A 26,984-nucleotide genomic window follows, 5' to 3' on the forward strand; every position below is an offset into this window, starting at 1 on the left:
CTGCCCCCGTGCGTGCCTGTTCCAATCCGCGCCGCAGCCCGCCTCTCCCCGCCCGGCCGTCTCCAGGACGACTCCCCGCCCGCTGGGGGGCCTCCGAGTCCAGAGCTCCCCGGCGAAGGCTTCTCGTGAGATCCCAACTCTATGGTCTGCGCAGGCGGAGCCTGAGGCCGGGTGCATGACGGGCCGGCAGTGGGCCGGCCCAGGCTCCCATCATGGCGGCGTCGGTGGCGGGTCTTCGGCTCTGGCTTTGGGCTGCGCGGCTTGTCCTTGCGGCAGCAGTCTACGAAGACCAAGTGGGCAAGTTCGATTGGTGCGTGCGTGTGGGGCCTGTTCGGGAGATGTGTGGCTTTTTTCTCAGTACCAGCCTTGTGCCTGCTACAGGGAGGACGGGGTTACAGGCACCAGGACGGGCTGCAGAACTTGTGGGGCCCATTGCAAAATGAAAGTGTGGGACCCCGGGTTCAGAAGTTAAAGAGTTTTAATATACCACAACAGGGCATTAAATGGAACGTCAGGGGCGTTTCTAAGCCAGTCTCTATGTGACAGGTTGCGGGTTCGTGAAGCCGGCCCTGGCATTCAAGCATGCTTGGGATTCTGGTCAGAGGTCACTGTTCCTTCTTTCCCGTCAGGGCCTGTTTCTGTGACTGTCAGGTTTCTGATCTGCTGGGTGTCGGGGTCCGCAGCCCCTCAGTGAACTCTCGTTCTTCCTCGAATTGGCATCTCTTGGGTATGTGAACAGGAGCTTGGGTCTTACCCTGGGTCCTAAACTTGTATCATTTCTCCTCTTTCAGCCCAGCTCGGCCCTGGGCTTAGAACAAGTCCAGGAAGTCTCACATCTGCCGGGAGGTGCCATTCATAGAGATGCCAATTATTTAATTCACGTACTCAGTTTATCCTCTCTACCGCCCCCTTCCTTAAGACCCTGCAATTAAGGTGTACTCTCGTTGGAGGCTAAATTTTGGCACTTAGGGTTTGTGTGACTTGGGAAAGTGACTTAACCACTCTGTGCCAAGGTTTCTTTATCTGTAAAATGGGTTTATTAATGGTTCATTATTCCCTACAGCACTTGTAAGGGTGAATGAGATCATTCTTTTAAGTTAGCACTATGTCTGGCTCATTGAGTACAGTTACTGTTACCCATTGTTTTTATTTTTCAGAGAACAGTTTATTCTTCAGAGCCTAGCTCAAGTACCTCCTCCTCTGTGAAGTGTTTTCTGTGTCATATACATTGATTTACGTATTTGTTGCTTGCCTGTAATAGGCCAACAATTGTTCTAGGTGTTGTGGATAGATAAGAAGGAGCTCAGTCTAGTGGGGGCAGATGGATATGTATGTGATAGAGGACAGTGTGGTAAATACAACATAAGCCATATTTTTAATTGGGCAAACGCTCACAATGTAACATGTATATTACATATATACAACCTATATGCCTATGTGGTATGACTCCAACTTAGCAGAATACTAGGTATATATAATTTACAAATAGAAAAACAAACAAGGAAATATCCTGAATCATTACAAAATTTATGGTGGTGGTATTTTAGGCATTTTAAATTTAAAAAATACTTTTGTGTATTTTTCATATTTTCTACAATGAGCAGGGACTACTTTAATTCTTCTTCCTTTTTTTCTCTTTTTAAAGAATTTACTTATTTATTTGACAGAGATCACAAGTAGGCAGAGAGGCAGGCAGAGAGAGAGAGAGAGAGAAGAGGAAGCAGGCTCCCCACCAAGAAGAGAGCCTGACGCGGGACTCAGTCTCAGGACCCTGAGATCATGACCCGAGCCAAAGGCAGAGACTTAACCCACTGAGCCACCCAGGCGCCCCATTCCTTCTTTTTTTTTTTTTTTTTGAGAACTCAAGCAGGGAAGGGACAAAGGGAGAGGGACAGAGAGAGAGAGAATCCTAAGCAGGTTCCATGCTAAGTGACACAGGGCTTGATCTCACAACCCTGAGATCATGACCTGAGCCCAAATCAGGAGTCTGCTGCTTAATTGACTGAGCCACCCAAGCACCCCAAACAGACATTACTTTTACAGTCAGGATGAAAGATAACAATATTTTAAAAGAGAGCATGAGAATTAGAGTCAGAAGGTCTTAGTCTTGTTTTCTATTTCTGACCGTAATTACTTGACTCCACCAGACCTTAGTTATTTGCCTGTAACATGAGAGTAATAATTTTTCCTTGTAAAATAAAGTAATAACATCCATCTTATGCATTTCTTAATGTTCAGTGGATATAGCATGAATTAAGTATGCGAAAATACAGATAGAAACTGTTTTTTTTTTATTTTTTTATTTTTTTTTATTTTTATTTGTCAGAGAGAGAGAGAGAGAGGGAGAGAGAGCAAGCACAGGCAGACAGAATGGCAGGCAGAGGCAGAGGGAGAAGCAGGCTCCCTGATGAGCAAGGAGCCCGATGTGGGACTCGATCCCAGGACGCTGGGATCATGACCTGAGCCGAAGGCAGCTGCTTAACCAACTGAGCCACCCAGGCGTCCTGAAACTGTTTTTTTTTTTTTTTTTTTTTTAAAAATTTTTTTTTTTTATTTGACAGAGAGAGATCACAAGTAGACAGAGAGGCAGGCAGAGAGAGAGAGAGAGAGGGAAGCAGGCTCCCCACTGAGCAGAGAGCCCGATGTGGGACTTGATCCCAGGACCCTGAGATCATGACCCGAGCCGAAGGCAGCGGCCCAACCCACTGAGCCACCCAGGCACCCCCAGATAGAAACTGTTGAATGTCATATAAGCCTATTCTCTACTCTCTGCTTAGTTTCTTTCCCTTTTTTTTTTTTTTAAGATTTTATTTATTTATTTGACAGACAAAGATCACAAGTAGGTAGAGAGGCAGGCAGAGAGAGAGGGAGAAGCAGGCTCCCTGCCAAGCAGAGAGCCCGATGCGGGGCTCGATCCCAGGACCCTGGGACCATGACCTGAGCTGAAGGCAGAGGCTTTAACCCACTGAGCCACCCAGGCGCCCCCCCCCTTTTTTTAATCAGACCAAACAACATCACAAGAGAAATTTTGTGTAAATGCCATGTGTGTTTAGTTTGCTGGGATGAGAGTACTTTTTCCTTAACAGCAATGTGCAAGCACCTCCTGTGTACTTCGTAGTGTGCCATGCAAAGCTAATTGTATTTCCTTTATGCTTAGAGAAGGGCATTGAAAGTGATGGGATATATTCCAAGGAAAGTATGAGTAATGAGTCAAATGGATCCTGAACATGCAGTGGGCTTGAAAAGGCTGTAGAGGGGCACCTGGGTGGCTCAGTAGGTTAAGCCTCTGCCTTCAGCTCAGGTCATGATCTCAGGGTCTTGGGATCGAGCCCCGCATTGGGCTCTCTGCTCGGCAGGGAACCTGCTTCTCCCTCTTTCTCTCTGCCTGCCTCTCTGCCAACTTGTGATGTCTCTGTCAAATAAATAAAATCTTAAAAAAAAAAGAAAAGACTGTAGAAAACAGAAGCCTAACCCAGTTTTATTGGAAAATTTGCATGAATTTTTTTCTCCAGGGGTCCATGAAAACAGAAGGGCAGTTGGATTGTATGTTTGTGGACATTAGGCTTTGTGTCTCTTCTCTCACATAATAGTCCCACTATTAATGAATACAGAGAGGACTAATGTTTGTTCCAGTGGGATTTAGGCCAGGTGTTCTTTTCGGTGGCACTTGAGATAATATGTGCTTGCATTTATTTTTTTTTTTAATATTTTATTTATTTATTTGATAGAGATTACAAGTAGTCAGAGAGGGAGGCAGGGAGAGAGGAGGAAGCAGGCTCCCTGCTGAGCAGAGAGCCCAATGCGGGGCTCGATCTCAGGACCCTGAGACCATGACCCGAGCCGAAGGCAGAGGCTTTAACCCACTGAGCCACCCAGGCGCCCTGTGCTTGCATTTAGAAGTAAGACTTGTGGGGGCGCCTGGGTGGCTCAGTCAGTTAAGCGTCTGCCTTCAGCTCAGGTCATGATCTCTGGGTCCTGGAATGGAGCCCCGTGTTGAGCTCTGCACTCAGCATGGAGTCTGCTTGTTCATCTCTCTCTATCCCTCCCCCTGCTCACTTTTTCTTTCTCTCTAAAATAAATAAATACATAAAATCTTTAAAAAAAAAAAAAAAAGTAAGACTTGTGCTTATTATGTCTTAGGGTATATTCTCTCTTCTTGTTCCCTTGCTTTCTGACTATGTTGCATAGAAATCTTGCTTTTGGTCAAATCTCCTCATTAACAGACATTCCTCACATGTCCTAGGATAGGTAGTTTGGTGATAACATTATGTGTTGGTGCAGTGGTCTTTTCCCATAATGTTTTGTGCAGTGATGATTTTGGCCCCTCACATTTCCCTGTCCTCTCTTCCTCAGGAGACAGCAGTATGTCGGGAAGCTCAAGTTTGCCTCCTTGGAATTTTCCCCTGGATCCAAGAAATTGGTTGTGGCTACAGAGAAGAACGTGATTGCAGCATTAAATTCTCGGACCGGGGAGATCTGTGAGTGACCTATGTAGGGCGCTTGTCTTGGGATGGAATGACTGACCATAGTGAATCCAGAATGGACTGTGGCGTGTGTGGTCTTCTTGGCTGCTGACCACGTTAGGGGCAGGTTGGCTGAAAGATGTCTCTTACTAAATTCTGATACTTGTTTTCTGGTTGTGTTGTCTTTGAACAGTAACTGTTTTCCTATAACTGGTCTTTTTAGTTTAGACCCTCAGGTTGAGTCCTGACAGTTCTTAGGTTAAGATATTATTTCAAAATATTTTTCTATTTCTGCTTTCTATTTTGTAGTAAAGATTTGGATGCCCCGTTTAAGTTAAGTTAAGTTAAGCTGCTTTTGTGGATGCTTTTTGGGACCAAAATTATGGAAATAAGATTTACGATCACCGTTTTTCATGTGAATCATAGAGATTCTGTTAATTTTGTCTTTCATTTGTATGTTTGGGGTGGTAGGAGGTATGGGAAGTGAAGAGTTCAGACTGGGACAGGAATGGCTCCTCTCAAACCTTCCTCCCCTCATTACCCAGTGAGTGAGTGGGTCATTGCTGGTTAGCTGTAATCCTTCTCTCCTTGAAATAAAATTAGATACCGCTGTGCAAACAAAGACCTCTTCCAGTCTCTCCTACCTGTCTTCTTGGATACCTCTGTCCAGTTTATAGTAACGTCTCACTCTCCTGTCTCTCAGTGTGGCGCCACGTTGACAAGGGCACGGCAGAAGGGGCTGTGGACGCCATGCTGCTCTACGGACAGGGTAAGCGAGTCCTACTTGGCCTTTATCGTGGTGTTGGTTCCATCTCCCCACACGGGGTCTGTTAGGGAAGGGAGGGGAGAGGGGTGTCCCCAAAAGGAAAGGACAGGTATTGCAAATAACTTCTATCTGCATCCGTACCTCAGAGGTGCAGCCATTGCTCCTCGACCATCAGAGGAGGCCACGGAGCGCCAGTTGGGGAGATGACTTCACCATGGTTTTTCTCTTCCAGATGCAATCACTGTGTGCAGTGGAGGCCGGATCATGCGTTCCTGGGAGACTAACATTGGGGGCCTGAACTGGGAGACTACCCTGGACAGTGGCAGGTAGAGGGCAAGAAGCTACATGTCATCCGGGCTTGCCTCAGGGCTTTGCCCGAACACAGGTCTGCAGGGACAGCAGTGCAGGGTCTTTTGACGTTTTTCCTCACGGGCCACCGAAGAGCCCAAACCTCAGATGCCACGCATTTTGATGAGTTTAGGTCACGGAACACGTGGTGGTTCTGCCAGTGTTGATCGAGCATGTGTTAGGTGCAGTACGTGTCCTTGCACCTGATTGCCACTCCTAATCTTACCATGACGTGAGAACTCTCTAATGTCCTAGGTATAGGAATGTGATAGGAACTTTTCAGCATTTTAGTTTTGTGTTGAGAGAACAGCTCGGACGGCTGCTGTATCTTTGCTGGGTGGCTGTGATCACAGGGCCGGTGGCAGTAGTGGACTCCGCTTCTGATGGTTACATGGTTAACACCTGGTGCCTCCCCCAGGCCGTGGGAACACATATGTGACCCTGAGAAAGTTTCTGTTGTCCAGAAACTCATGGTCAGCTGGGGGAGGCAGGCACGTAGCCTGTGATGACAGTCCGGGGTGAAGGATGCCATGGAGGAGGGATGGCCTGCTTGCTGGGAAGTCCTAGCGGAGGGAGGGAACAACCCTGAGGAGGTTCACGGGGCTTCAGAGAAGCAGCAGAGCCCAGGGGTTGAAAGCACAGCCTCCCAAGCCAGCTCACCAGAAGCAGAGCCGGTATTAGGATCCTGATGCGTTTGACCCCAAGGCCTGTTTTCTTACCTATCGAGCTATAGTGGTGGCATTCCAGATTCTCTGCTCTAGTCTGAGACCTTGGAGGTGTCAGGCTGTTCTCACCCCTGTACCCATGCTCAGTTTCCAGGCACTCGGGCTGGTAGGCCTGCAGGACTCAGTGAGGTACATCGCGGTCCTGAAGAAGACCACTCTTGCCCTGCATCATCTCTCCAGCGGGCACCTAAAGTGGGTGGAACACCTCCCTGAAAGGTAAGGCCACCTGCCCACGGGGTGACGGCCGCCTTGTTCTGCTCTCTACAAGCTCCTCTTTCTCCGAGGGTTGGAAGTGTTCTGACTCAGCCTCCCCTTAATGTTGTCATCGTGTGTTGGGCTCACTGGATGTAGGCCTGTACTCACAGGCTGTGCTCCTTCTGGCATTTCGTTTGTAGTGAGAAGGAAATTCTTAAATTGGGCATTAGACACAGCCCAGCAAGGGGAGCGGCTCCTCGCTCATGGTTGTAGCACTCTGGGCTTTTTGACTTCAAGTCAGACTGAGCTTTTCGTTCATGTTATGAATCAGAACAACTCAAGAAGAGCCCAGGAGAGGGACTGAGTGAGGTTTGAGATGGTTTCCAGAGGTCTTAGTCATGGAAAGCATTGAAGCTAGGAAGGATCAGGACAGAGGGAAGAAAAGGAAAGATTTGCTCAGACTTGTGGCCATTTTCGGGGTGTAAAAACTCAAATTCAGATGTGGCCAAGTGCATGGCACCCCTGAGCAAAACAGGCCCCGTGGGGATTTCTGGCAGCTGCAGTGTGCCTGGCTTACCTCCAGGGGGCATCCTTACTTAGCCTATTGGCGCTCTGTAGGCATGCCTAGCGTTGCCGCTCCTCCTTTTTAAGAAGAGCTAGAAATCTGATTTTTACATGTTAAGTTTCAGTTCTAAATGTTGGTGACTATTAAAAAAAAAACAAAAACAAAACTGGGAGCCAAACAAATCCTACTTGGGGACTGCTAGGTTGCGACAAGAAGACCCCTGAGGGCGGGCCTGACCTATGGCTGAAGCTGTTGCTCCTTGCTTTGTCTTCCCTCTCTTAGTGACAGCATCCATTACCAGATGACGTATTCCTACGGGTCTGGGGTGGTGTGGGCCCTCGGAGTTGTTCCCTTCAGCCACGTGAACATCGTCAAGTTTAACGTGGAAGATGGAGAGATTGTTCAGCAGGTATGGCTGGGCGTCTGGCGTGAGGCACCTTGTGGATTGTGAAGGGGAATAGACGGAGCTCGCCTTTGCCTCAGGGACCAGGGAGCTTGGCTGGTTAGATGCAGAAGCCATTCGCGGTCGCTGATTCTGGTCACTTGGAGGCTGCTTTCTCTTCATCGAACGTTTGTTTAAAGCCCTCACATTCATGCGTGGTGCTCTCCTGGGGTGGATGGGAAGTTACGTAGGTTTTTTCTCATTGCCTGCAACTTTCTTAGGAGATAATTCTGTGTAGTGGTTATAGGAAACCACGTATGACAAATACGGGAGAGAAATGCTTATCTGAAAAACCGGGTCTTAAAGATGACCTGGTATGTTTTTCCAGATCCTGATTTTCTCCAGTTTGGGAGCTCTCGGGAAGTTGGGAGGGGTGGGAAGAAGTCCTTTTTTTTTTTTTTTTAAGATTTTATTTATTTATTTGACAGAGAGAGAGTACAAGTAGGCAGAGCAGCAGGTAGAAGGGGAAGGAGAAGCAGGCTCTCCACTGAGCAGGGAGCCCGATGCGGGGCTTGATCCCAGGACCCTGGGATCATGACCTGAGCCAAAGGCAGCTGCTTACCCAACTGAGCCTCCCAGGTGCCCGGAAGAAGTCCTTTGGAACCAGCCATGAAGAATCTTTGAGCTTAGCCCCCCATGACCTTGCTGATGAGTGGAGAGGAAAATGTAAACATTCTCACCAACGTCCCACTACGATGTCTGTCCTGTAGGTCAGGGTGTCAACCCCCTGGCTTCAGAGTCTCACTGGAGCCTGTGGTGTGGTGGATGAGGCTGTCCTGGTGTGCCCCGACCCGAGCTCACGGTCCCTCCAGACCCTGGCCCTGGAGACAGAATGGGAGTTGAGACAGATCCCGCTGCAGGTGAGAGGTGGCGCTGCTGCTCCCTGGCCCGAGGCCTTGCCTTTGCTGCTTAGAACTAAGTTTTTCTCCCAGTGACATGGCTTCCTTCCTGAGCCGCGGTAGTTGTTGGGAGGTTAGGCTTCTGGCTGGACTGGTGTAAGGAGAAATGGGCCACTCTTTAGAGAGCCTGAATGGGAGCTTCTGGAGCTACGTGCCGTGGCCTGGTTACTTTCCCTGGCAAAGTGGGGCAGAGGAAGGAGGCCTGGGATGGATCAGTGGACCAGTGACTTGCCCGCTTGTAGCCCTAATCCTTTTTTTTTTTTCTTGCCTTTCAGTCTCTTGACTTAGAATTTGCAAGTGGTTTCCAGCCCCGGGTCCTGCCCACGCAGCCTAACCCAGTGGATCCTTCTCGGGCCCAGTTCTTCCTGCAGTTGTCCCCAAGCCACTATGCTCTGCTGCACTACCATCACGGAGCCCTGAGTCTGCTCAAAGACTTCCCACAGGTGACCGCAGGCAGCACGGTGCTAGGGGTCAGGAGGATCTGTCGATGTTTGTTCTGGATCCAGGCTTTCTCTTCTGTGTGTGGTTTGAGATGGGTTCACTTTATTTATTTATTTATTTTAAAAATATTTTATTTATTTAACTGATAGAGATCGCGAGTAGGCAGAGAGGCAGGCAGAGAGAGAGGGGGAAGCAGGCTCCCTGCTGAGCAGAGAGCCCGATGTGGGGCTCAATCCCAGGACCCCAAGATCATGACCTGAGCTGAAGGCAGAGGCTTAACCCACTGAGCCATCCAAGCGCCCCAAGATGGGTTCGCTTTAGAGCAGAAATGGAATCCTTTTTTTTTTTTTTTTTTTCTTTTTTTTCTGAGAGTTCCAGAGGATCTTTAGGGTCAAACTGGCACCTTGTTCTGAGTCCACAGGAGAGTGGGAACATTCATTCGAGCTTCCCTATAGATACTAAGAACGTTGTGAAATTTAGGGCTGGCGTGTGCCTGTGTTGGAGGTAGGGAAAAGGCCTGTTTTCAGCTCTGGATGCCTCTGAGGCCTCCCTCTGTTCTCAGGTGCCCTGGCTGCTGTGCTTCAAAGTCAGGAGCACTTTCAGCTCCAAGGCCAAGGGACATCCCTGGAGAGATGCTCTTCTGTAAGGTGGCTGACTGGTATAGGCCCCATTTAGGAACTGACACTTTGCTTTCTTCCCAGGCTGCTCTAGTGAGCTTTGCCACCACTGGAGAGAAGACAGTGGCTGCAGTTGTGACCTGTCGCAGTGAAACGGTGCGTATCAAGGATACCAGCCGGCACTTGGGGGTTCTCCTTCCTTATGTCTCCCAGGAGCCCTGAGAGCCAAACGTCGGGGCAGTTTGAACCCGGGGACAGGAAGCTGTTGAGAAGTTAAGTTCTCACTTGCTCTGTAGTGCTTTCAGTGACCCTGTCCCCGGGAGTGGGAGCCTAATAGTACAGCCCCACTTCCTTCTGTGGCTGTTAAGAGCTCCGTAGGCTCTGTGAGCAGGAGTGAGGAGGGATTTTTGTTTCTCCCGGGTGCTAAGATGACACAGAAGGGAGACCTTCAGTTCCGTGACTGGGGAATAACCCCGTGGGTTAAGTGTTCTCATCTGTCCTTCTCTTTTCCCCAGCAGAAACCGAGCAGCTCTGAAGATGGGTCCCTGGGGAGCTTTCCGGAGAAGCCCAGGGCTCAGGTACGGTGTGGCATTGGGCGGTGTGGCATTGGGCAGTGTGCCAGGCTTAGGCGTCCAGGGAGGCTGGGAGCAGGTCTCCTGGAGCGCTCAACCCTGGCGGGGTTTGCCGCATATTGTAAATCGTGCTTGTCTGGATCCTTTGTAGTTGGGAACTCGGAAGTAGAATCCCTAGAATCTGTTCTTAACCACTTTCTCCTCTGGCTCCGTTCCCCGTGTCTTCTGGGCTCCGGCTGGTATTGCTGAATGGCGATCTGTGTGGTTGCACTGGAGCAGAGCACGGGCCCCGGGGCGGGGCTTCTGCTGTGTTTCGCATCTCCTGAGCTCTCCTGAAGAGCTTTGTGATTTCCTCGCGGGGGTCTTCCCTCTCTTGGGGAAGTCTGCTGCATCGTACTGACTTCCTTCTGCAACAAGTATTGTGGTTGTTACTCTGTGTATTTACTCGGATACCTCATTTCTGCCTTGCAACTTAGCTTTCTTTTTTCCTTAAAAAAATTTTTTTTAGACTTTTCAATTTATTTATTTGAGAGACAGAGGGAGTGAAAGAGAGCACGAGAAGGCAGAGGGTCAGAGGGAGAAGCAGACTCCCTGCTGAGCAGGGAGCCTGATATGGGACTTGGTCCTGGACTCCAGGATCATGACCTGAGCTGAAGGCAGTCATCGACGAACTGAGCCACGGGCGCCTCTTTTTTCCTTTTATTTTCCTTTGCATGTATTTCTTTTCTTGGCCTGGTCCTTCTCTAGGGCAGTTAACTCCAATTCTTGGATTTCCTCTGTGGGACTTGGCTCTGGGGGATCTCTGTGTTGACCCCTGCCGTCTGTCCCCATAGGACTCGCTGACCTGCTTCAACCAGACCTACACCATTAACCTCTACTTCGTGGAGACAGGTCGACGGCTGCTGGACACCACCATCACCTTCAGTCTGGAGCAGAACGGCACTCGGCCAGAGCGGGTGAGTCGGAACCTTTGTGTCAGGCTCCGTCCTGGGGCTTCTCAGCATGGGCCAGGCCACAGCCTTGGGTTAGGGTTAGGGCTCTCTGGACACGGGCTCTAGTTCTTCCTGAGGAGCTGACTTGTTATAAGGCCCCGTGACTAATGGTCAAAGCAGGTATCGTTTATGCTAAGTGGTGAGCGTGCCAGGCACAGTGCTCAGCTCTTTATGCCCTAATCAACTCACCTGTCTCACCAGCCTTGTGAAGTGCTTATTACTGCCCTCGTTTTACTAATGAAACCTGGCCTTGTGAGATCGTGAACCGTGTCCAGAGTCGTGAGCCCATAAGACGTCACCGGTGCCCCAGCATGCACCCGTGGTTGGCGCCTGCGTGGCCGCTGCGCATTCAGCGTGTTCTCAGCCTCTCTGGGCTGTGGCTTCTGTATCTCCAAAATGGAAGCTCTCACCTTGGCCTTCTGCTCGCTCCGTGGGGAGTGACTGGAGCATGAGGGACGGAAGCGGTGCCCGGGAAACTCTGAGACCACCCCCTTGGAGAGGTCTGAACCGTGGCCTGGCAGCGCAGCGCTGGCTCTGATGCATTCACGTTCCCTCCTTGGGGTCTGGGGGGGACGCTGTGTTGCTTGGACAGCGAATCACCCTGGGTCCTGGGCCATTTCCCGCTCCTGATGCCTTGAGTTTGGGGGTCCGGCGCGCAGAGGCATTTGGGTTCTGGCTGACTGCGGGGGCCCGGGCTCTGCTTACAGCTCTACATCCAGGTGTTCTTGAAGAAGGACGACTCGGTGGGCTACCGGGCCCTGGTGCAGACAGAGGACCACCTGCTACTCTTCCTGCAGCAGCTGGGTGAGCGCACCTCAGTCAGCCCGTTTTTGGTCGGCCTGCCCAGATTTCTAGTCAGACTGTATTTGGGGGCCGTGGACTGGCTTCTGGGAAAGATTCCAGTGGAGTGTAGCCTGAATAGTTTTTAGAGCCGTATTTTGCTCTGCTTTTGAACGATCCCTTAGCATTCTAAGGTGAGATCTGGCCCTTCCCTTACCTGAACTGTTGCATGCCACCCTGTGCGCTGCTGCTTCTCGGCCTGACACGAGAGCGTCTGGGATCCCCGAACCATGGAGAAGAGCCTTCAGGCGATGGGGGAGGCAGGCGTGGCTTTCATAACCGGGGTTTCTGTAGCAGGGAAGGTGGTGCTGTGGGCCCGGGAGGAGTCGCTGGCAGAGGTGGTGTGCTTGGAGATGGTGGATCTGCCTCTGACGGGCGCCCAGGCCGAGCTGGAAGGGGAATTCGGCAAGAAAGCAGGTACGCACGGGGGACGCTGGGAACAGCATCATGGCTGGGGGAGGCTGCTCTGGGAATGGGTCTGCTAGTTAGACCGCAGGAGATGCTGGCTCACGGCGTCCCCGGCTTCCTGGGCGCAGTCGTTTTGCCCGTGTGTGTGCAACTTGCTCTGCGACCAGTTTCCGGTGCCCTCATGGCCATGTGGTTTAGGTAACTGTTCTTTTCTCTGAAAGGAGCCACTTGGGAACCCCTCTCAGTCTTCACTTAGTAGAGTCATAGCTGCCATTGCCTCAGTTCCTCAGAGGCACCAGCCGCGTCTTTCTGGAGAGGTGTGACTGGGTTGATGGGGTTGTTGTGGTTGCCCGCGGTGCCCTCTGGAGCCCGCCAGTCCCATGCCCCAGGATGGACTTGGTTCACATCGCTCTGGTCAGTCTGCCTCCCGCCTCTTCCTCCCATCCCTCCACCTTGCTCTGCGGCCATGTTTACTGAGGCCGCCTCTGGGCCGGGTACGCTGGTAGGCGTTGCGGGTTTTCTGAGCCGAGGATTAATTTGACTTTACTGTTTATTTCTGCTGCCCGGACCCAGCAATTCAAGGTAAAATCTGCTTCCTGCTGCCTTGTTGCCCGTTGCCTGTCCACATGACTAGCTTCTGGTTAATTGTTTGTTTTTCCTGACCCGCATCATTGAGGTGCATACCGTGTGTGCATGGACTGCTGGGCCTGTGGCTTGTTCTGTTTGCCCCTCACTTCTCTTCCTTGTGCTGAGGTTGCTTGGAAGTAGGATGCGCAAAGGCACTACTTTTTAGTGAGCACTCACCGTGGACCTTGCGTGGTGTGAAGTCACATGTGTAGGTCACGTGGCCCTTGGACTACACGCGATCTTACGCATGAGGAACCAGAGGCCAGAGGTTATGTACACGAGCTGAGTCACCCAGCTAATAAGTAGTAGAGTCGGGATTTTAGTCCAGGCTGCCAGACTCCAAAGACCAGGCTCTGTACTCATGCTGCCACATTGACCCCGTGGGGGGGACTTGAGGGTGGTGGCCTCATTGACAGGGTTTTGGGGGTTGGAGGCAAGTAGGTCTGCTGGGTGTCAGTTTAATAGACAGGGTGGGAGTCGAACTATGTGTAAGGGAAATGCCTGTCCATGGCACACTTACCCCTGCACCCCCACACTCTCCCCCTTTCTGGTTTTGTCGTGACACCTGGAAACCTCCTTCTGGCCATTCTGGATGCAGGCTGTGGTGGAGACATGCTCAGCATGGCTGATCCCTGACCTCCTGGTCTCCTCTTCCAAGAGACCAGGAGGTGGGAGTACTGGGGGCCAGGAAGATAGGTTTTGGAGTTCCTGCATGGCTATACCCGAGGGTGAGAGTTGTAGCTTCGGTTAAAGGACCGCCCTTCGGGCTCGCCACCTGGCACGTCATGACTTGAGTGCTCCACAGGAGCGGGAGAGACCCCCTCATTAGAAAAAGCTCCTTGCTGAAAGCACCTAGTCTGATGAGGCGTGAGCCTCAGTTCTGGTACATTCTCCTTGACACCAGACGGCCTGCTGGGGATGTTCCTGAAACGCCTGTCGTCCCAGCTTATCCTGCTGCAGGCTTGGACCTCCCACCTCTGGAAGATGTTTTACGATGCTCGGAAGCCCCGAAGTCAGATTAAGAATGAGATCAACATTGACACCCTGGCCAGAGATGAATTTAACCTCCAGAAGATGATGGTGATGGTGACGGCCTCCGGCAAGGTGAGAGGGCTTTAAGCCCCAGGTACCAAAGCTTCTGATGTTCCGTGAGTGGGAAGCAAAAAGCCTTTGGTAGGGGCTAGCGCTGGTGCTGATTTCCAGGGAGAGAGCCAGCTCTCGGGTTTGTCTTCTTAGTGGTGAGCCAGGTGTTTATCTTCCAGCTTTTTGGCATTGAGAGCAGCTCTGGCACCATCCTCTGGAAACAGTATCTCCCCAGCGTCAAGCCAGATTCTTCCTTTAAACTGATGGTCCAGAGGACGACGGCCCATTTCCCCCACCCCCCACAGTGCACCCTGCTGGTAAAGGACAAGGTGAGGCTGTCCTCCTCGGCTCTGAGCCAGGGGGGGTGTGGCTTTTCAGTGTTTTGTAATTTGCATTTCTCTTGGGCCTTTGGAATTCTGGGAGGGCTAGGGACGGGTGTCCAGGGACTAGAGCTCTGTTTGTTCCAGCTGTTGGAGCGGAAGACGCATCCAGGAACTATCCAGGACTGATGGGGGTTGACGCTGGAGGGGGTGTGATGTCACTAGACCTGAAATGAGCCAGCCCTCCTCCTTCCCACATGCAGGCCGCTGTTAGCCGCTGAGCGGCTGCTTTCTCCTTAGACGAAGGAGAGCAGGACACAAAGCTATTTTTGCCTCCCAGAATTAGCTGGATTTTTGTGGATTCACTCTAGTGTCGTTAGAAAGAAACAGTTTCTCTCCCTCTCTCTCTGCCCCTTCCCTTGCTTGTGCTCTCTCACTCATTCTCTCTCAAATAAATAATAAAAATAAAACCTTAGGGGCGTCTGGGTGGCTCAGTGGGTAAAGCCTCTGCCTTCGGTTCAGGTCATGAATCCCAGGGTGCTGGGATCGAGCCCCACATTGGGCTTCCTGCTCAGCGGGAAGTTTGCTTCTCCCGGTGCCTCTGCCTCTCCCCCTGCTTATTCTTTGTCTCTCACTCTCTCTCTCTCTCTCTCAGATAATAAAAGTAAAATCTTTAAAAAAGAGAAAGGGCACTTTCTAGGCTTGGTAGGCACCGCTGGAATGGCTGCCCGAGGTTAGCGAATCGGTACTTGACCGTTCTGTTTCTCCCTCAGTGTGTCCAGTGCTCGGCCACAGGGGCAGTTCAACCGTTTCCCTCCTGACACGTTAGCCTCGGTTTACCTTCACACAAAACTTTATTCTGCATAAATAGGGCATCCACACAGAAGGGTCCTGGGAATGTGTCACAGTTGAGCTGAAGTCCTAGCTCTCCAGCTCTGCCCTTAGCCCTTGCGTCCTTTTCCTGCCGCTGGTCTGACTGTTGGCTTGTCCGTCTCAGGAGTCGGGGATGAGTTCTTTGTACGTCTTCAATCCCATCTTCGGCAAGTGGAGTCAGGTGGCTCCCCCAGTGCCGAAGCGCCCCATCCTGCAGTCTCTGCTTCTCCCCATCATGGATCAGGATTACGCCAAGGTGCTGCTGTTGATCAATGATGAGTATAAGGTAGGAGACTTGAGCGCGGCTGGCGAGCACCGGGTGGGGTCCTGTGTGGGGAGGGTGGTCCCCGTGGCAGCTTGCGGCCAGAGCTGGGGCTCGGCAGTCAGCGCGAGTGTGGGCTGGAAGGGCATCTCTGAGCCACCCGATGGCTTTTCCTTCCCTGCACCTGTGGAAACTCAGGCTCTTAGCAAAAAGAGATTTAAGCCCTGTTTGGGTTCAGTGGGCTTTAATTCTTTTAAAATTGATTGTTTTATTTTTAAGGCTTTTTGATGGCTAACTCTAATGAATCTTGGGAGACTGCACAGAGCACCCTTTTCCTTTAACTCTTTTGGGGTCTCTGGGGTTTTCAAGGTCACGGCGTTCCCAGCCACTCGGAATGTCTTACGACAGCTACATGAGCTCGCTCCTTCCATCTTTTTCTATTTGGTGGATGCAGAACAGGGACGGCTGTGTGGATATCGACTTCGAAAGGTAGGGAGGGCACCCCCTGGCAGGACCTTCCATGGGAGGGTATAAGCGTTTCTTGGCTATTTGGCTAAGAAGTGGATCATGCTATTCATTCTGTTGAAAATGTGGCTCAGCACAGTCCTAATGTCTGATTCATAGGCCTTTTCATATTGAACAGCTGCTACGTGGCAGACAAGATTCTAGGTACTGTGAAAAGAGTAATGCCCGGGAGATAAAATTTTTGCCCCCATGGAGGGTTTTTTCTTCTTTTGTTAAAAGCTGTATTTATTTCAGAGAGGGAAGGAGAGAGCATGTGAGCAGTGGGAGGGGCAGAGGGAAGAAGGAGGAGGAAAGAATCCTCAAGCAGACTCCTTGCTAAGCATGAAGCCCGATGTGGGGCTCGATCCCGAAATTAAGAGCCAGCTGCTTAAGCAACTGAGCCACCCAGGCGCCCTCCCACCCAGCCCACCCGCCCTCACCGCCCCCCAACCCATGGATTTTTTTAATCCACGTTCCTTTTCTCTAGCAGAGAGAAGGAGTGTTGTTGTCCATTCTTGAGAGGGTGGGAGGTGGAACGGAGGTTGAGTAGAGTTGTACTTTCTGTATGAAGATGCCGTTACTGACCCACTCTTGATAGAATGTGTGCTTTGAATCTGATTTTTTTTTTAAAGATTTTATTTATTTGACAGAGACCAACGGTAGGCAGAGAGGCAGGCAGAGAGAGAGAGGGAAGCAGGCTCCCCGCTGAGCAGAGAGCCCTATGCAGGGCTAGATCCCAGGACCCTGAGATCATGACCTGAGCCAAAGGCAGAGGCTTAACCCATTGAGCCACCCAGGTGCCCCTGAATCTGATTTATAAAAATGGGGCTGATTTTCTCCACTGTTGTTTCTCTACTCTTGACGTACTTGAGTTTAGCGCTAGCAAAGACTGATAGACACCGGCCCCGAGGGCCAGCTCTGAGGTTCACGGGGCGGGGTGGGGGGTGAGGGCTGGCCTTGGCCTCATTAGCAGGCCTGCAGACAGGAGGGATGTGGGTCATGTACTCACCAGGACTCATCCTGTCCCACAGGTCCTTTTGAGAGGCAGTGCAACATAGAGCTTAGGAGCTTGGACCCAGCTGCCTGGGTGGGAAGCCGGGCTCTGTGATTTATTAACTTTGTGACCTTGGGCCCATGACGTCCCTTGCCCTTTTTTCTTGTCTATAAAACAAGATGATAGAGGACCTACTCTGTAAGGTTGTGGTGAGGAGTCAGGGAGTTAATATGTGTAAATCACACGAAGCAATGCCTGGCACATGGCAAATGCCATCTAAGTTTTAGCTCTTGTTGTCTTAAAAATGCAGTATCCTTTCTTGACATTTTGTAACAGCTGACCTTTCCAGAAACAGCATGGGAAGTGGTCTCCCCAGAAAACATGTTCTTTACCCCTGTGGGTGAAAAAAATTGTCCCCTCAAGTTATTAAAAAGGGGCCTTCAAAGAGATGGCTCTTCATGCTTGGGGGAGCAAGCTCGCGGGTATCAAGATTGGTGGAGTCCTGAGGACATGGGAAGAAACAGTGGCTGAGGGAAGACAGAGAACACAAAGCTCTGTGTATACACAGTATGGATGGATAATAACTTATTTAACTGTGGAGTGCCTGGGTGGCTCTGTCCATCAAGTGTCTGACTCTCAGTTTTGGTTCAGGTCATGATCTCAGGGTCGTGAGGTCCAGCCCCGCACCCGGCTCCGTGCTCAGTGTGTGGAATCTGCTTGAGATTCTCTCCCTCTGCCCCTCCAGCTCATGCATGCTTCCATGCTCTCTCTCTCAAATATATCTTTAAAAAAATAATATATTTAACTGTAAAACTTTGTGAATTGGTTTTCTTTGACTATGAAGAACATTTCCTATAATGTTTCAAGGTCCCTGGCAGTTTAGTGATTTACTGCTAAGCTCAGATACGGGAGCCATAGTTAGTAGTAGTAAGTGGTAAACTTTCCTTGGGTATTTCCTACTCAGATAAACAATGGGATACCACTGAACATTCCTCTCCTTTCTTACTGGCTTTAATGTCTTGCCTAATCAAACAGAGATCCAAAACATCTGCACAAACTAGATCCTTACTGCTGTTTCCCACGAGCTCTGATCTCTGTTTCTTTGGGCACAAAGGCCGCAAATAAAGGAGTGTGGGATGTCTCTGCCTATAGCTGTCACAGGACTCAGTGTACCCTCCACATCATAAGTGCCGGCTCTCTTGCCTTGGCCCTAGGATCTTACCACTGAGCTGAGTTGGGAGCTGACTATTCCCCCAGAAGTGCAGCGCATCGTCAAGGTGAAAGGGAAGCGCAGCAGTGAGCATGTTCATTCCCAGGGCCGCGTGATGGGGGACCGCAGCGTGCTCTATAAGGTACGGTTTTGTGGTCTGCTGCTGAGCAGAAGGGCAAGGGCTTGGATTCTGGCTCTGGGATTTGATAGCTACTTGATCTTGAGGGAGTCGTTTCATCCCTTTGAGCTTTCGTTTCTTCTCAAATGAGTCTGACGTGCCTCCTTTGTAGGGCTGTCGTGATGATTGCGTGACACTCACGCCTAGCGTAGTACCTGGCCTATGGCTGCTACCCGGTAGATGCTCGCTCTTGCTGCTCGTGATAGTGCTGGTCGAACGCTGGGGGCTTAAGCCTTCACTGATCCATTAGAAACTCCATCTCTGTGATCCACGCTAGTTAGTGGTGAAGGAGGGAGACAGAGAGGTGGCTAGTGGGCTGCCAAACTGTTGGGAGAGAAGGCAGCCTGGTAGCGATGCGCGGTCATTGGTGGCACGCTCCGCAGAGCGCGGGCTGAGTTGGAGGAGGGTGATGCGGCCGAGAGTGCGGCCAAGGCGGCTGACGGGGGAGCGGCTTCATGGGGCGTGGGCTGGGCTGTCCGGGTTCACACCTGGCTCTGCCCCACGCTGGCTGCTCATCGTGGGTAGTTCGGAGGCTTCCCGAATGTCTGTTTTTAAGAATATAATGGGGCTAAGAACACCTACGTCATAGGATTGTCGTGGAGATTAGTGGTAACACATAACAACACGTAACATGGTTAGAACAGTGCCAGCCTCGTGGTTAACCTTATTAGCGCTCCTGATTAGAAATCTTTAGTGACGGCTGCCTTCCTTGTGGCTGCAGTCAGTTTGCCTTAGTCAGTCAGAACGGCCAAAATAACACAAATTCTAGAGTACGCTTGATTGTGCTAGAAAAAGTGTATTTTTTTTTTATTCATCAAACTGCATGCTTTATTTTTTTAAGATTTTTTAAAATTTATTTATTTGACAGACAGAGATCACAAGTAGGAGAGAGGCAGGCAGAGAGGATGGGGGGGCAGGCCCCCTGCCGAGCAGAGCGCCCGACGCGGGGCTCGATCCCAGGACCCTGAGATCACGACCCAAGCCGAAGGCAGAGGCTTTAACCCACTGAGCCACCCAGGTGCCCCGAAAAAGTGTATTCTTTATGTAATTTTACGTTTATGAGTTAGAATTTACAAAGAGTACTTGTATTTTTCTATGTTAAAAAATAGTAGTTCTAACTAGGGCTTCATCAGTAGTTCTAAAGTAGGGCTTTTTTGGATTTATACTCATCACACACGTTTTTTAGTTTTTTTTTTTTTCAATAAGCTTCTTTTTGTTTTGGCCTAATTTTAGATTTACAGGAAAGCTGCAAAGATGGTACATTGAATTCGCATGTGCACCTTACTGGCTCCCCCCAGGGGACTGTGGTGAACTAAGAATCTGTCTGAACTAAGTCTGTCTGAACTAAGAAACCAGCATTGGTACAAGACTGTTAACTCCGGACTTTCTCAGAGTTTCACCGGTTTTCCCGCTAAGGTCCCTTTCTGCTGCAGGCCCAGCCCCGGGCCCCATGCTCCATGGACTTGCCACGTTTCTCTAAGTCTCCTCTGGCCTGTTTAGTTTTTCGTCACCTTGATAGATTTGGAGAGTACGAGGCAGGTGTTTTGTAGACAATTTTGGTTTGTCTGACGTTTTTCTCGTGGTTAGACCGTGGTTGCGGGTTTAGAAGGAACACCACAGAGGGGAAGCTGTACTTTTTTTTGGGGGGAGGTGGTGGGGTTGCTAGTGGGATGTCAGACACTCTTTTAGACTCTGAGATATATCCGTGAACAAAATAGACAAAATTGAGGCTCTAACTATATTCAGGAGAGACCAGAAAGCAAGTACACCGATAAATGTAAAGCGTACCAGAGAGCAGCAAGTTCTATGAAGAACAAAGCTGAGAAGGGGGGGGGTGAAGCTGGGATTGGAAGGGCGTGTGAGTTAAAATAGGTTAAGGAGGATCTCACCGCGACAGTGACACCTTGGGAAGGAAGAAGGATAGTGCGTGACATCGGGGGAACAGCCTTCTGGACAGGAAGGCTGGAGTGGACCTGGAGTGTTCCAGAAACAGCAAGGGGGACAGTATGACTGGAGTGTGGTGAGCGAGGAGAGTCCAGGCTGCTGGGGTCAGAGGGTGGCAGGACATATCATGAGGCCACCACCCCGGCCTTGATGTTGAGTGAGCTGGAGTGCCGGTGGGAAGCTGGGAGCACGGGTGTGACCTAAACGACCGAGGTTAAGGGGTCGCTCAGCCTGCTGTGTGGAGAGACCAGAGGACCGAGGGAGACAGCAGGCAGACCTGCTGTTGCGGTAAGCCTGGCGACGTGGTGGTGGCTTGATTGGGGGTGGGGGTGGGGAGGAGGGACCAGATTCCAGGGCGTTCTGAAGGTAGAGCCAGGAGGATATGCTGGTGGGTGGGATGTTCGGTCTGTGCTGGGGAGAGAGAAGGGAGTCAAGAAAGAGTCAGAGGTCCTGGGTCTCAAACCTGACACATGGGGGGGCCTGCGGGGAACAGGCTTTAGGCAGGGGCAGGACGGGATTCCCTTTGGCGCATGTCAGGTTTGAGGTGGGACATTTAAGAAGAGATGCTGAGATGACAACCCTTTAGAGTCTGGGGTTCAGGGAAAGTGTAGCGTGGGTGTGTAACCTTGGCCATTGCCAGCACCCCTGGGTGGCGTGACTGCAAGAGCGAGTGTAGACAATGTTCAGGAGATTGGGGAGATGAGGAGCCTGCAGAGTAGACTGACAAGGAGCAGCCATTGGGGTGGAGGAAAACCGGGGCCACGTGTCCTGGATGCCAAGTGGAGAAAGTGGTTTTTTCCAAGATTTTATTTATTTATTGGACAGACAGAGATCACAAGTAGGCAGAGAGGCAGGCAGAGAGAGGAGGAAGCAGGCTCCCCGCCGAGCAGGGAGCCCGATGCAGGGCTTGATCCTAGGACCCTGGGATCACGACCTGAGCTGAAGGCAGAGGCTTAACCATTGAGCCACCCAGGCGCCCTGAGAAAGTGTTTTGAGAAGGGGCGATCACCTGTGTCCCATTGTAGCAGCAGGTTGGGTGAGACGAGGACTGAGACTGGTCTGTTGGTTCAGGCGTAGGGCAGGCCCCGGTGCAGAGAAACCGCACTGGGGGAGCAGTGGCTTATGTCAGGGAGTGGGCAGGCTGGATTATACCTCAGGTTAACCATTTGCTGTGTCTGTGACGTGAGCAAGTTGCTTTATGGCCTGCAGCCTTTTCTCACCTACCGCGTATGGATGACAATAGCTCCATTTCGAGGTGGTTTGTGGGATTCTCGGGGGGTGGTGGGCAGAGTAACTGATGTGGCACGTGGCACCCGGGGACTCTAACCAGGGGCTGTGATGACAAGCTCTGGTAGCGAGTTCCTCCGGCCAGGAAGCCCGATTCCTCTGCCAGGCCAGCAGGCTTCCGGGCTGCCTCTCCACCCAGGGCTCCCGCACGGCAGGGCCTGTGATTGGCCATCACGGTTCTGGAGGAACTCTTCTCTCCTTCTCCCCAGAGCCTGAATCCCAACCTGTTGGCCGTGGTGACGGAGAGCACAGACACGCACCACGAGCGCACCTTCGTGGGCATCTTCCTCGTCGATGGCGTCACTGGGCGTGTCATCCACTCCTCCGTGCAGAGGAAGGCCAAGGGCCCCGTCCACATTGTGCACGCAGAGAACTGGGTGGTGGTAAGAGCGCCAGACGTGTGGGTGTCAGTCAGGTTCACGACCCAGCCAAGACCTGTGTCTCGAATCCTTTCAATGCCTCTTGTTCCAGAAACTGGTGGCCTCTTTGTGTTTCTATAGAATCCAAACCCCTGGATGGCAGCTGAGGTGCTGTTTAGGGAACTTGGCTCAGGAATTAGATGGCCTCGGGCTCATGGCAGCCCTTCCCTTTCCTGACTGTGTGACCTTTTAAAATTTTTTTTTTAAGATTTTATTTGACAGAGAGACAGCGAGAGAGGAAATGCAAGCAGGGGGAGTGGGAGAGGGAGGAGGAGACTCCCCACTGAGCAGGGAGCCCGCTGCGGGGCTGGATCCCAGCACCTGAGGATCATGACCTGAGCTGAAGATAGATGCTTAACGACTGAGGCACCCAGGCGCCCCTCGACTGTGCGACCTTGAAGTGATTATTGAGCTCCCTGTGTCGCATCACTCATGAAGGAGGGCTAGGAGAGTGTCTTCTGGTCTGGGTTGGAATAATGCTTGCCACATGATAAGCACTCAGACCCTAGCTGTTATTAACCCTAGTCAGTTATTCTGACTTCTGAATATCTTGAGAACTCCTTTGTCTTACGGTGAACTTTGCCTAAAGCTAGATAAAAGTACCCTGAAAGTTAGTAAATTTGGTAGCAAGGAAGAAAATGGGTGCTGGGTGGTTTCTTTCCTTCGTGGACGTGTAGCTCATGCATGGAAAGAGAGGTGCCTTCCTGCGTCATACCCCGTGGTCCAGCCCAAGTGGCAGCTTAGTCCCCAGCTGTCCCCCTCCTCTCTCCAGTACCAGTACTGGAACACCAAGGCCCGGCGCAATGAGTTTACGGCGCTGGAGCTCTACGAGGGCACTGAGCAGTACAACGCCACTGCCTTCAGTTCCCTGGACCGCCCTCAGCTGCCCCAGGTCCTCCAGCAGTCCTACATCTTCCCTTCCTCCATCAGCGCCATGGAAGCCACCATCACCGAGCGGGGCATCACCAGCCGGCACCTGCTTAGTGAGTGACCAGGGGAGGGTCTCAGGGTGACGGTTTTGGTTTCTGTAGGAGCCACACGGAGGAGAATCGCAGCTGGACGCGCATCACGGGCACAGCCCTGTTTGACCACTAGGGGAGGCTAGCGAGGAGGGCTTTATCGCCGCAGGAAAAGTTCCTTAGTCTAGCTTGGCCACCTGTAAGAGATTGACACGACTCTCATTTCTCTCCTTTCTGTTTGTTTAGGAGAGAGCGCATGTGCACAAGACGGGGGGGCGGTGGGGAGAGGGCAAGGGAGGAGGGAGAGTGAATCTTAAGCAGCCTCCCCTTGAGTGTAGAGCCTCGTATGGGCTTGATCCCATGACCGCACTTGTTTCTCCGCAGTTGGGCTGCCTTCCGGAGCCATTCTTTCCCTTCCTAAGGCCTTGCTGGATCCCCGGCGTCCAGAGATCCCAACAGAGCAAAGCAGGTGAGACGCTTGCAGGAGTACTGGAGGCTCCAACCCTCAGGAACGTGACCTATTGATGACTGCCACGTGCTATCTTGCTGTGCTGGGGACTGGGGGCAGAGCGGGGAGTAAGTCTGATGAAAACCTCTCCCTTCGTGGAGCGTAACATGGTGGGGGGGGGGATGAGATGGATGTTACGTAAGATAAGCAAGAGAAATAATACCGTGTCACGTACTTATATATGCTACAGAGAAAAAATTAAGACAGGTGGGGGTAGGGCATTATGAGGGGGTGTGACTTGAGAGCGTGGCCTGGGGATGCCCGGCTGGGAAGGTGACTGCAGAGTGAAGACTTGGAGGTGGTCAGAAGCCAGCCTGTGGCTGTCTGGGGGAGGGCTTCCCAGGCAGGGGAGGGCTGTGCCCGTGCCCTGAGACCGTGGCTGGCGAGCCAGAGGCAGGGAAGCAGCCATCCTGGCTGCAGCGCTGGTGGGGTGGGGGGATGTGAGGCGGTGAGCTTGGGGAGCTAACAGGGCTGGGTCATGTGGGGCACAGCTTGTCACCGTTAGCGTTCAGTTTTGTATTGTCAGCCATCATTTGCATATTTTCTCGCTTCCATCCCGAATTCTGTTCACTTAGGGGTGTGGGGAACTGAGCAGTGTGGTAAGAGAGCAGATCTGTGTTTGCACAGGAGGAAAGGGGGAGTGTGGTTAGCCCATGGCGTGAGCCTAGGCTTTTCCGAGGAACGTGGACCGAGGCTCTCTGAATCAAGAGGCTGCACGTGTGGGTTAGACTGGCCCTGACCTCCTCCTCCTCTGGTGTAGAGCACCGGTTGTCATTCGATTTAGAACAGGGTAGGAATCCAGATCTACCCTCTACCCAGGTTTCTTTCTTGGAGCCCCTGCTGACATTCAGCGGCCACATTTTTAACTACTTGATAGTTAAAGTAGACCTTGAAGGAAGATTCGAGGCTAGATACGTGGCCTGGAAAGCTCCCGGGACTCAAAAAGGGCAGCTGAGAGATCCCCTTGCTGCAGTCTTGAATGCCGGTCCTGGCTGATGTTTTGCAGGGAGGAGAACCTGATCCCATATTCCCCAGACGTGCAGATACACGCAGAGCGATTCATTAACTACAACCAGACAGTTTCTCGAATGCGAGGCATCTACACAGCTCCCTCAGGCCTGGAGTCCACTTGCCTGGTGAGTGGGGCCGCCCACCACCGTGCACAGCGGCGGCCCTTCAGTTCATGCTCGGGAAGCAGCTGAGGAAATTCCATATCCTTTCTGTCCAGAGCTCGAGGTCCTGGTGGACCGACCACTGGCCGCCCTTCTCACGTATTTCTCGTTCCCTCCGCCTCCCAGGTTGTGGCCTATGGTTTGGACATTTACCAAACTCGAGTCTACCCATCCAAGCAGTTTGACGTCCTGAAGGACGACTATGACTACGTGCTCATCAGCAGCGTCCTCTTTGGCCTGGTGTTTGCCACCATGATCACCAAGAGGCTGGCACAGGTGAAGCTCCTGAATCGGGCCTGGCGGTAAGGGCGCAGGACCCCAGCGCCAGAGAGCAGAGAGCCGGGGGCAGCGGGGGCCAGGTGGGGAGCTCCGGCTGCGGTGCGGCGGCCCGGGCGAGGACGTGGGTCGAGTGCTCTCCTCAGCTGAGTCGTGGGGAAGAAGCTGGACTCTCATGGAGACTCCTTTTGGGACGCGTCTGCTGCAGCGTCGGCGACCAGTAGAGGCTAAGCTCTCTCGGCCAGGGATCTCGAAGCCTCTCCGCGGACTCGCCCTCACAGTCCGAAGGCCATCACCCCGCCTCCCTCCTTTGCCTGTCCATGAATGTTGTTTCTTTACCAAGTCCCCTCAACAGATTTTTCTCTTTCGGGAGGCCTGCTTCTGTAGATTTTGGTTCACCTTTTGTGTTTCCCAGGCTTACATAGAAATCCTTCTGACCGTTTCCCTGCCTCATGCTTCCAAGTCAGGCAGGAGCTCTTACTGGTAACTCCGCCTCATAGGTGCTTTTACTCTTTCATGTTGGGAGGAAGAAGATCTGTGCTTAGTTGAGGCTTAAAGACGGATCCAGCCTCTCAGGGATTCTCTCCCAAGAGCTGAGGAATCTATACATGGCATCAAAATTCATGCCTCTGGTTTGGAGGCTGTCAGTCATCAGGTGGGGCCACGAAGTCCTTGTTGCTGTTTATCACAAGTCAGGTGTGACATAGTGTCCTGCTTTGTCGGTCATTGCCCATGCTTTGCGCCTAAGGTGTGTCCGAGCCAAGGCCACCTTAATACTACTGAATTGCCCGAGCCTGCAAGAGATTTCAAGGGAGGAGAGACTCCACCAGGCTGTTCACCCCCAGACTGGCCTCGTCCTTTTCTGACCTAGTCAGAGCCAGCCGTCCTGTTTGAGAACCTCATTATTTATTTTTTATTTTTAGATACAAATTCATGAGTGCATCCCCACATTCCTCCTAAAGTGGGTAGATTTTAAATGTTACTGCTGCAACCTTTGCAGCTTTAAAAGCGGGGAGGGCGGGGTGGGCTAGGAAACTGGCATGTGGTGGAGGAAGCATTGCCTGTCGGCCAAGCTGTCGACTCTGACAAATGGAGAAAGTTCTAAAAGTTTCCTTTGTGCCTGGATCTGGGGAATGATGGCGTTTTTCTTTCCCGTGAAGGATGACGTGTGCAAAGGAGACCATCTCTAGCGTTGTGGGGAGGAGTGGTTCACTCAGGTGTCTGAATAAAGCGGATGAGGAATGGAACGAATGGCCGCTCCTTTTTCCTGGCGTGTGATGTGGAGGCGACTTCTGCGTTACACGGGGCCGAAAGCTGTGCAGACACACAGTGTTTTAATAGGGAAACGTGCCAATTTAATCCCGCAAGAGTCATGTTATTTATTATTATTGTTAAGATTTTATTTACTTGGGCACCTGGGTGACTCAGTGGGTTAAAGCCTCTGCCTTCAGCTCAGGTCATGATCTCAGGGTCCTGGGATCGAGTCCCGAATCAGGCTCTCTGCTCGGGGGGGAGCCTGCTTCTCCCGCCTGCCTCTCTGCCTACTTGTGATCTCTGTCAAATATATAAATAAAATCTTCAAAAAAAAAAAAAAAAAGATTTTATTTATTTGAGGCGGGAGAGGGGCAGAGGGGGAGGGACAAGCAGACTCCCTGTTGAGTGGGCCTGAAGCGGGACTTGATCCCAGGACCTTGAGATCATGACGTGAGCCAAAGGCAGCCGCTTAACCGACTGAGCCACCCAGGCACCCCAAGAGTTGAGTTATTTAAAAACAAAATTCAAGATCTTTTTGTGGTCATATGCTGCTGTTAGATGATGCTAGTGGGAGGAAGAAAAATGGGAGTCATTTTACTTGAGTAATAAAATTGTGAAGTGGATCTGAATGAGTCAATGAGCATCTAACTATCTCCAGAAAGAACAGGCATTGATTCATCCTGACTCAAAGCATGGTTTCTCTAAAGTGTCCTGGGAGAAGGGAATACGTACAAGTTAGAAAAGATCCTGGCCTAGTTTTGAGGACGCCCGGCTGGAATCCCGAACGCCCTACAGAAGTACGAGCAGGCTGCGTCATTGGCAGCCCGCCCACTGTGGGCTC

At 51.5% G+C, this 26,984-nt stretch overlaps 1 protein-coding gene across 4 annotated transcripts; it reads left to right on the plus strand.

Moving 5' to 3' along the window:
* The first annotated feature begins 212 nt into the window (after positions 1-212).
* On the plus strand, positions 213-26,136 carry LOC111154648 (ER membrane protein complex subunit 1). Of its 4 annotated transcripts, none has more exons than XM_022514417.1 (23): positions 213-310; positions 4,354-4,478; positions 5,167-5,232; positions 5,462-5,555; positions 6,390-6,518; positions 7,345-7,471; positions 8,215-8,364; positions 8,679-8,846; positions 9,546-9,617; positions 9,977-10,039; positions 10,867-10,989; positions 11,733-11,829; positions 12,160-12,282; positions 13,805-14,004; positions 14,163-14,312; positions 15,301-15,462; positions 15,808-15,927; positions 18,151-18,288; positions 21,765-21,938; positions 22,747-22,957; positions 23,318-23,402; positions 24,448-24,577; positions 24,740-26,136. In XM_022514417.1, exons 1-23 carry the CDS (start codon positions 213-215, stop codon positions 24,917-24,919), a joined length of 2,985 nt encoding a protein of 994 aa, XP_022370125.1. In that variant the 3' UTR covers positions 24,920-26,136. The 4 variants fall into 4 exon arrangements, with proteins under 4 accessions (XP_022370125.1, XP_022370127.1, XP_022370126.1 ...); XM_022514419.1 differs by having other exon boundaries at positions 12,163-12,282; XM_022514418.1 differs by having other exon boundaries at positions 9,980-10,039.
* The last annotated feature ends 848 nt before the right edge of the window (positions 26,137-26,984 follow it).

This window comes from Enhydra lutris, unplaced genomic scaffold (assembly GCF_002288905.1).
Source record: "Enhydra lutris kenyoni isolate GAN:26980312 unplaced genomic scaffold, ASM228890v2 scaffoldscaffold38, whole genome shotgun sequence".
NCBI lineage: Eukaryota > Metazoa > Chordata > Mammalia > Carnivora > Mustelidae > Enhydra > Enhydra lutris.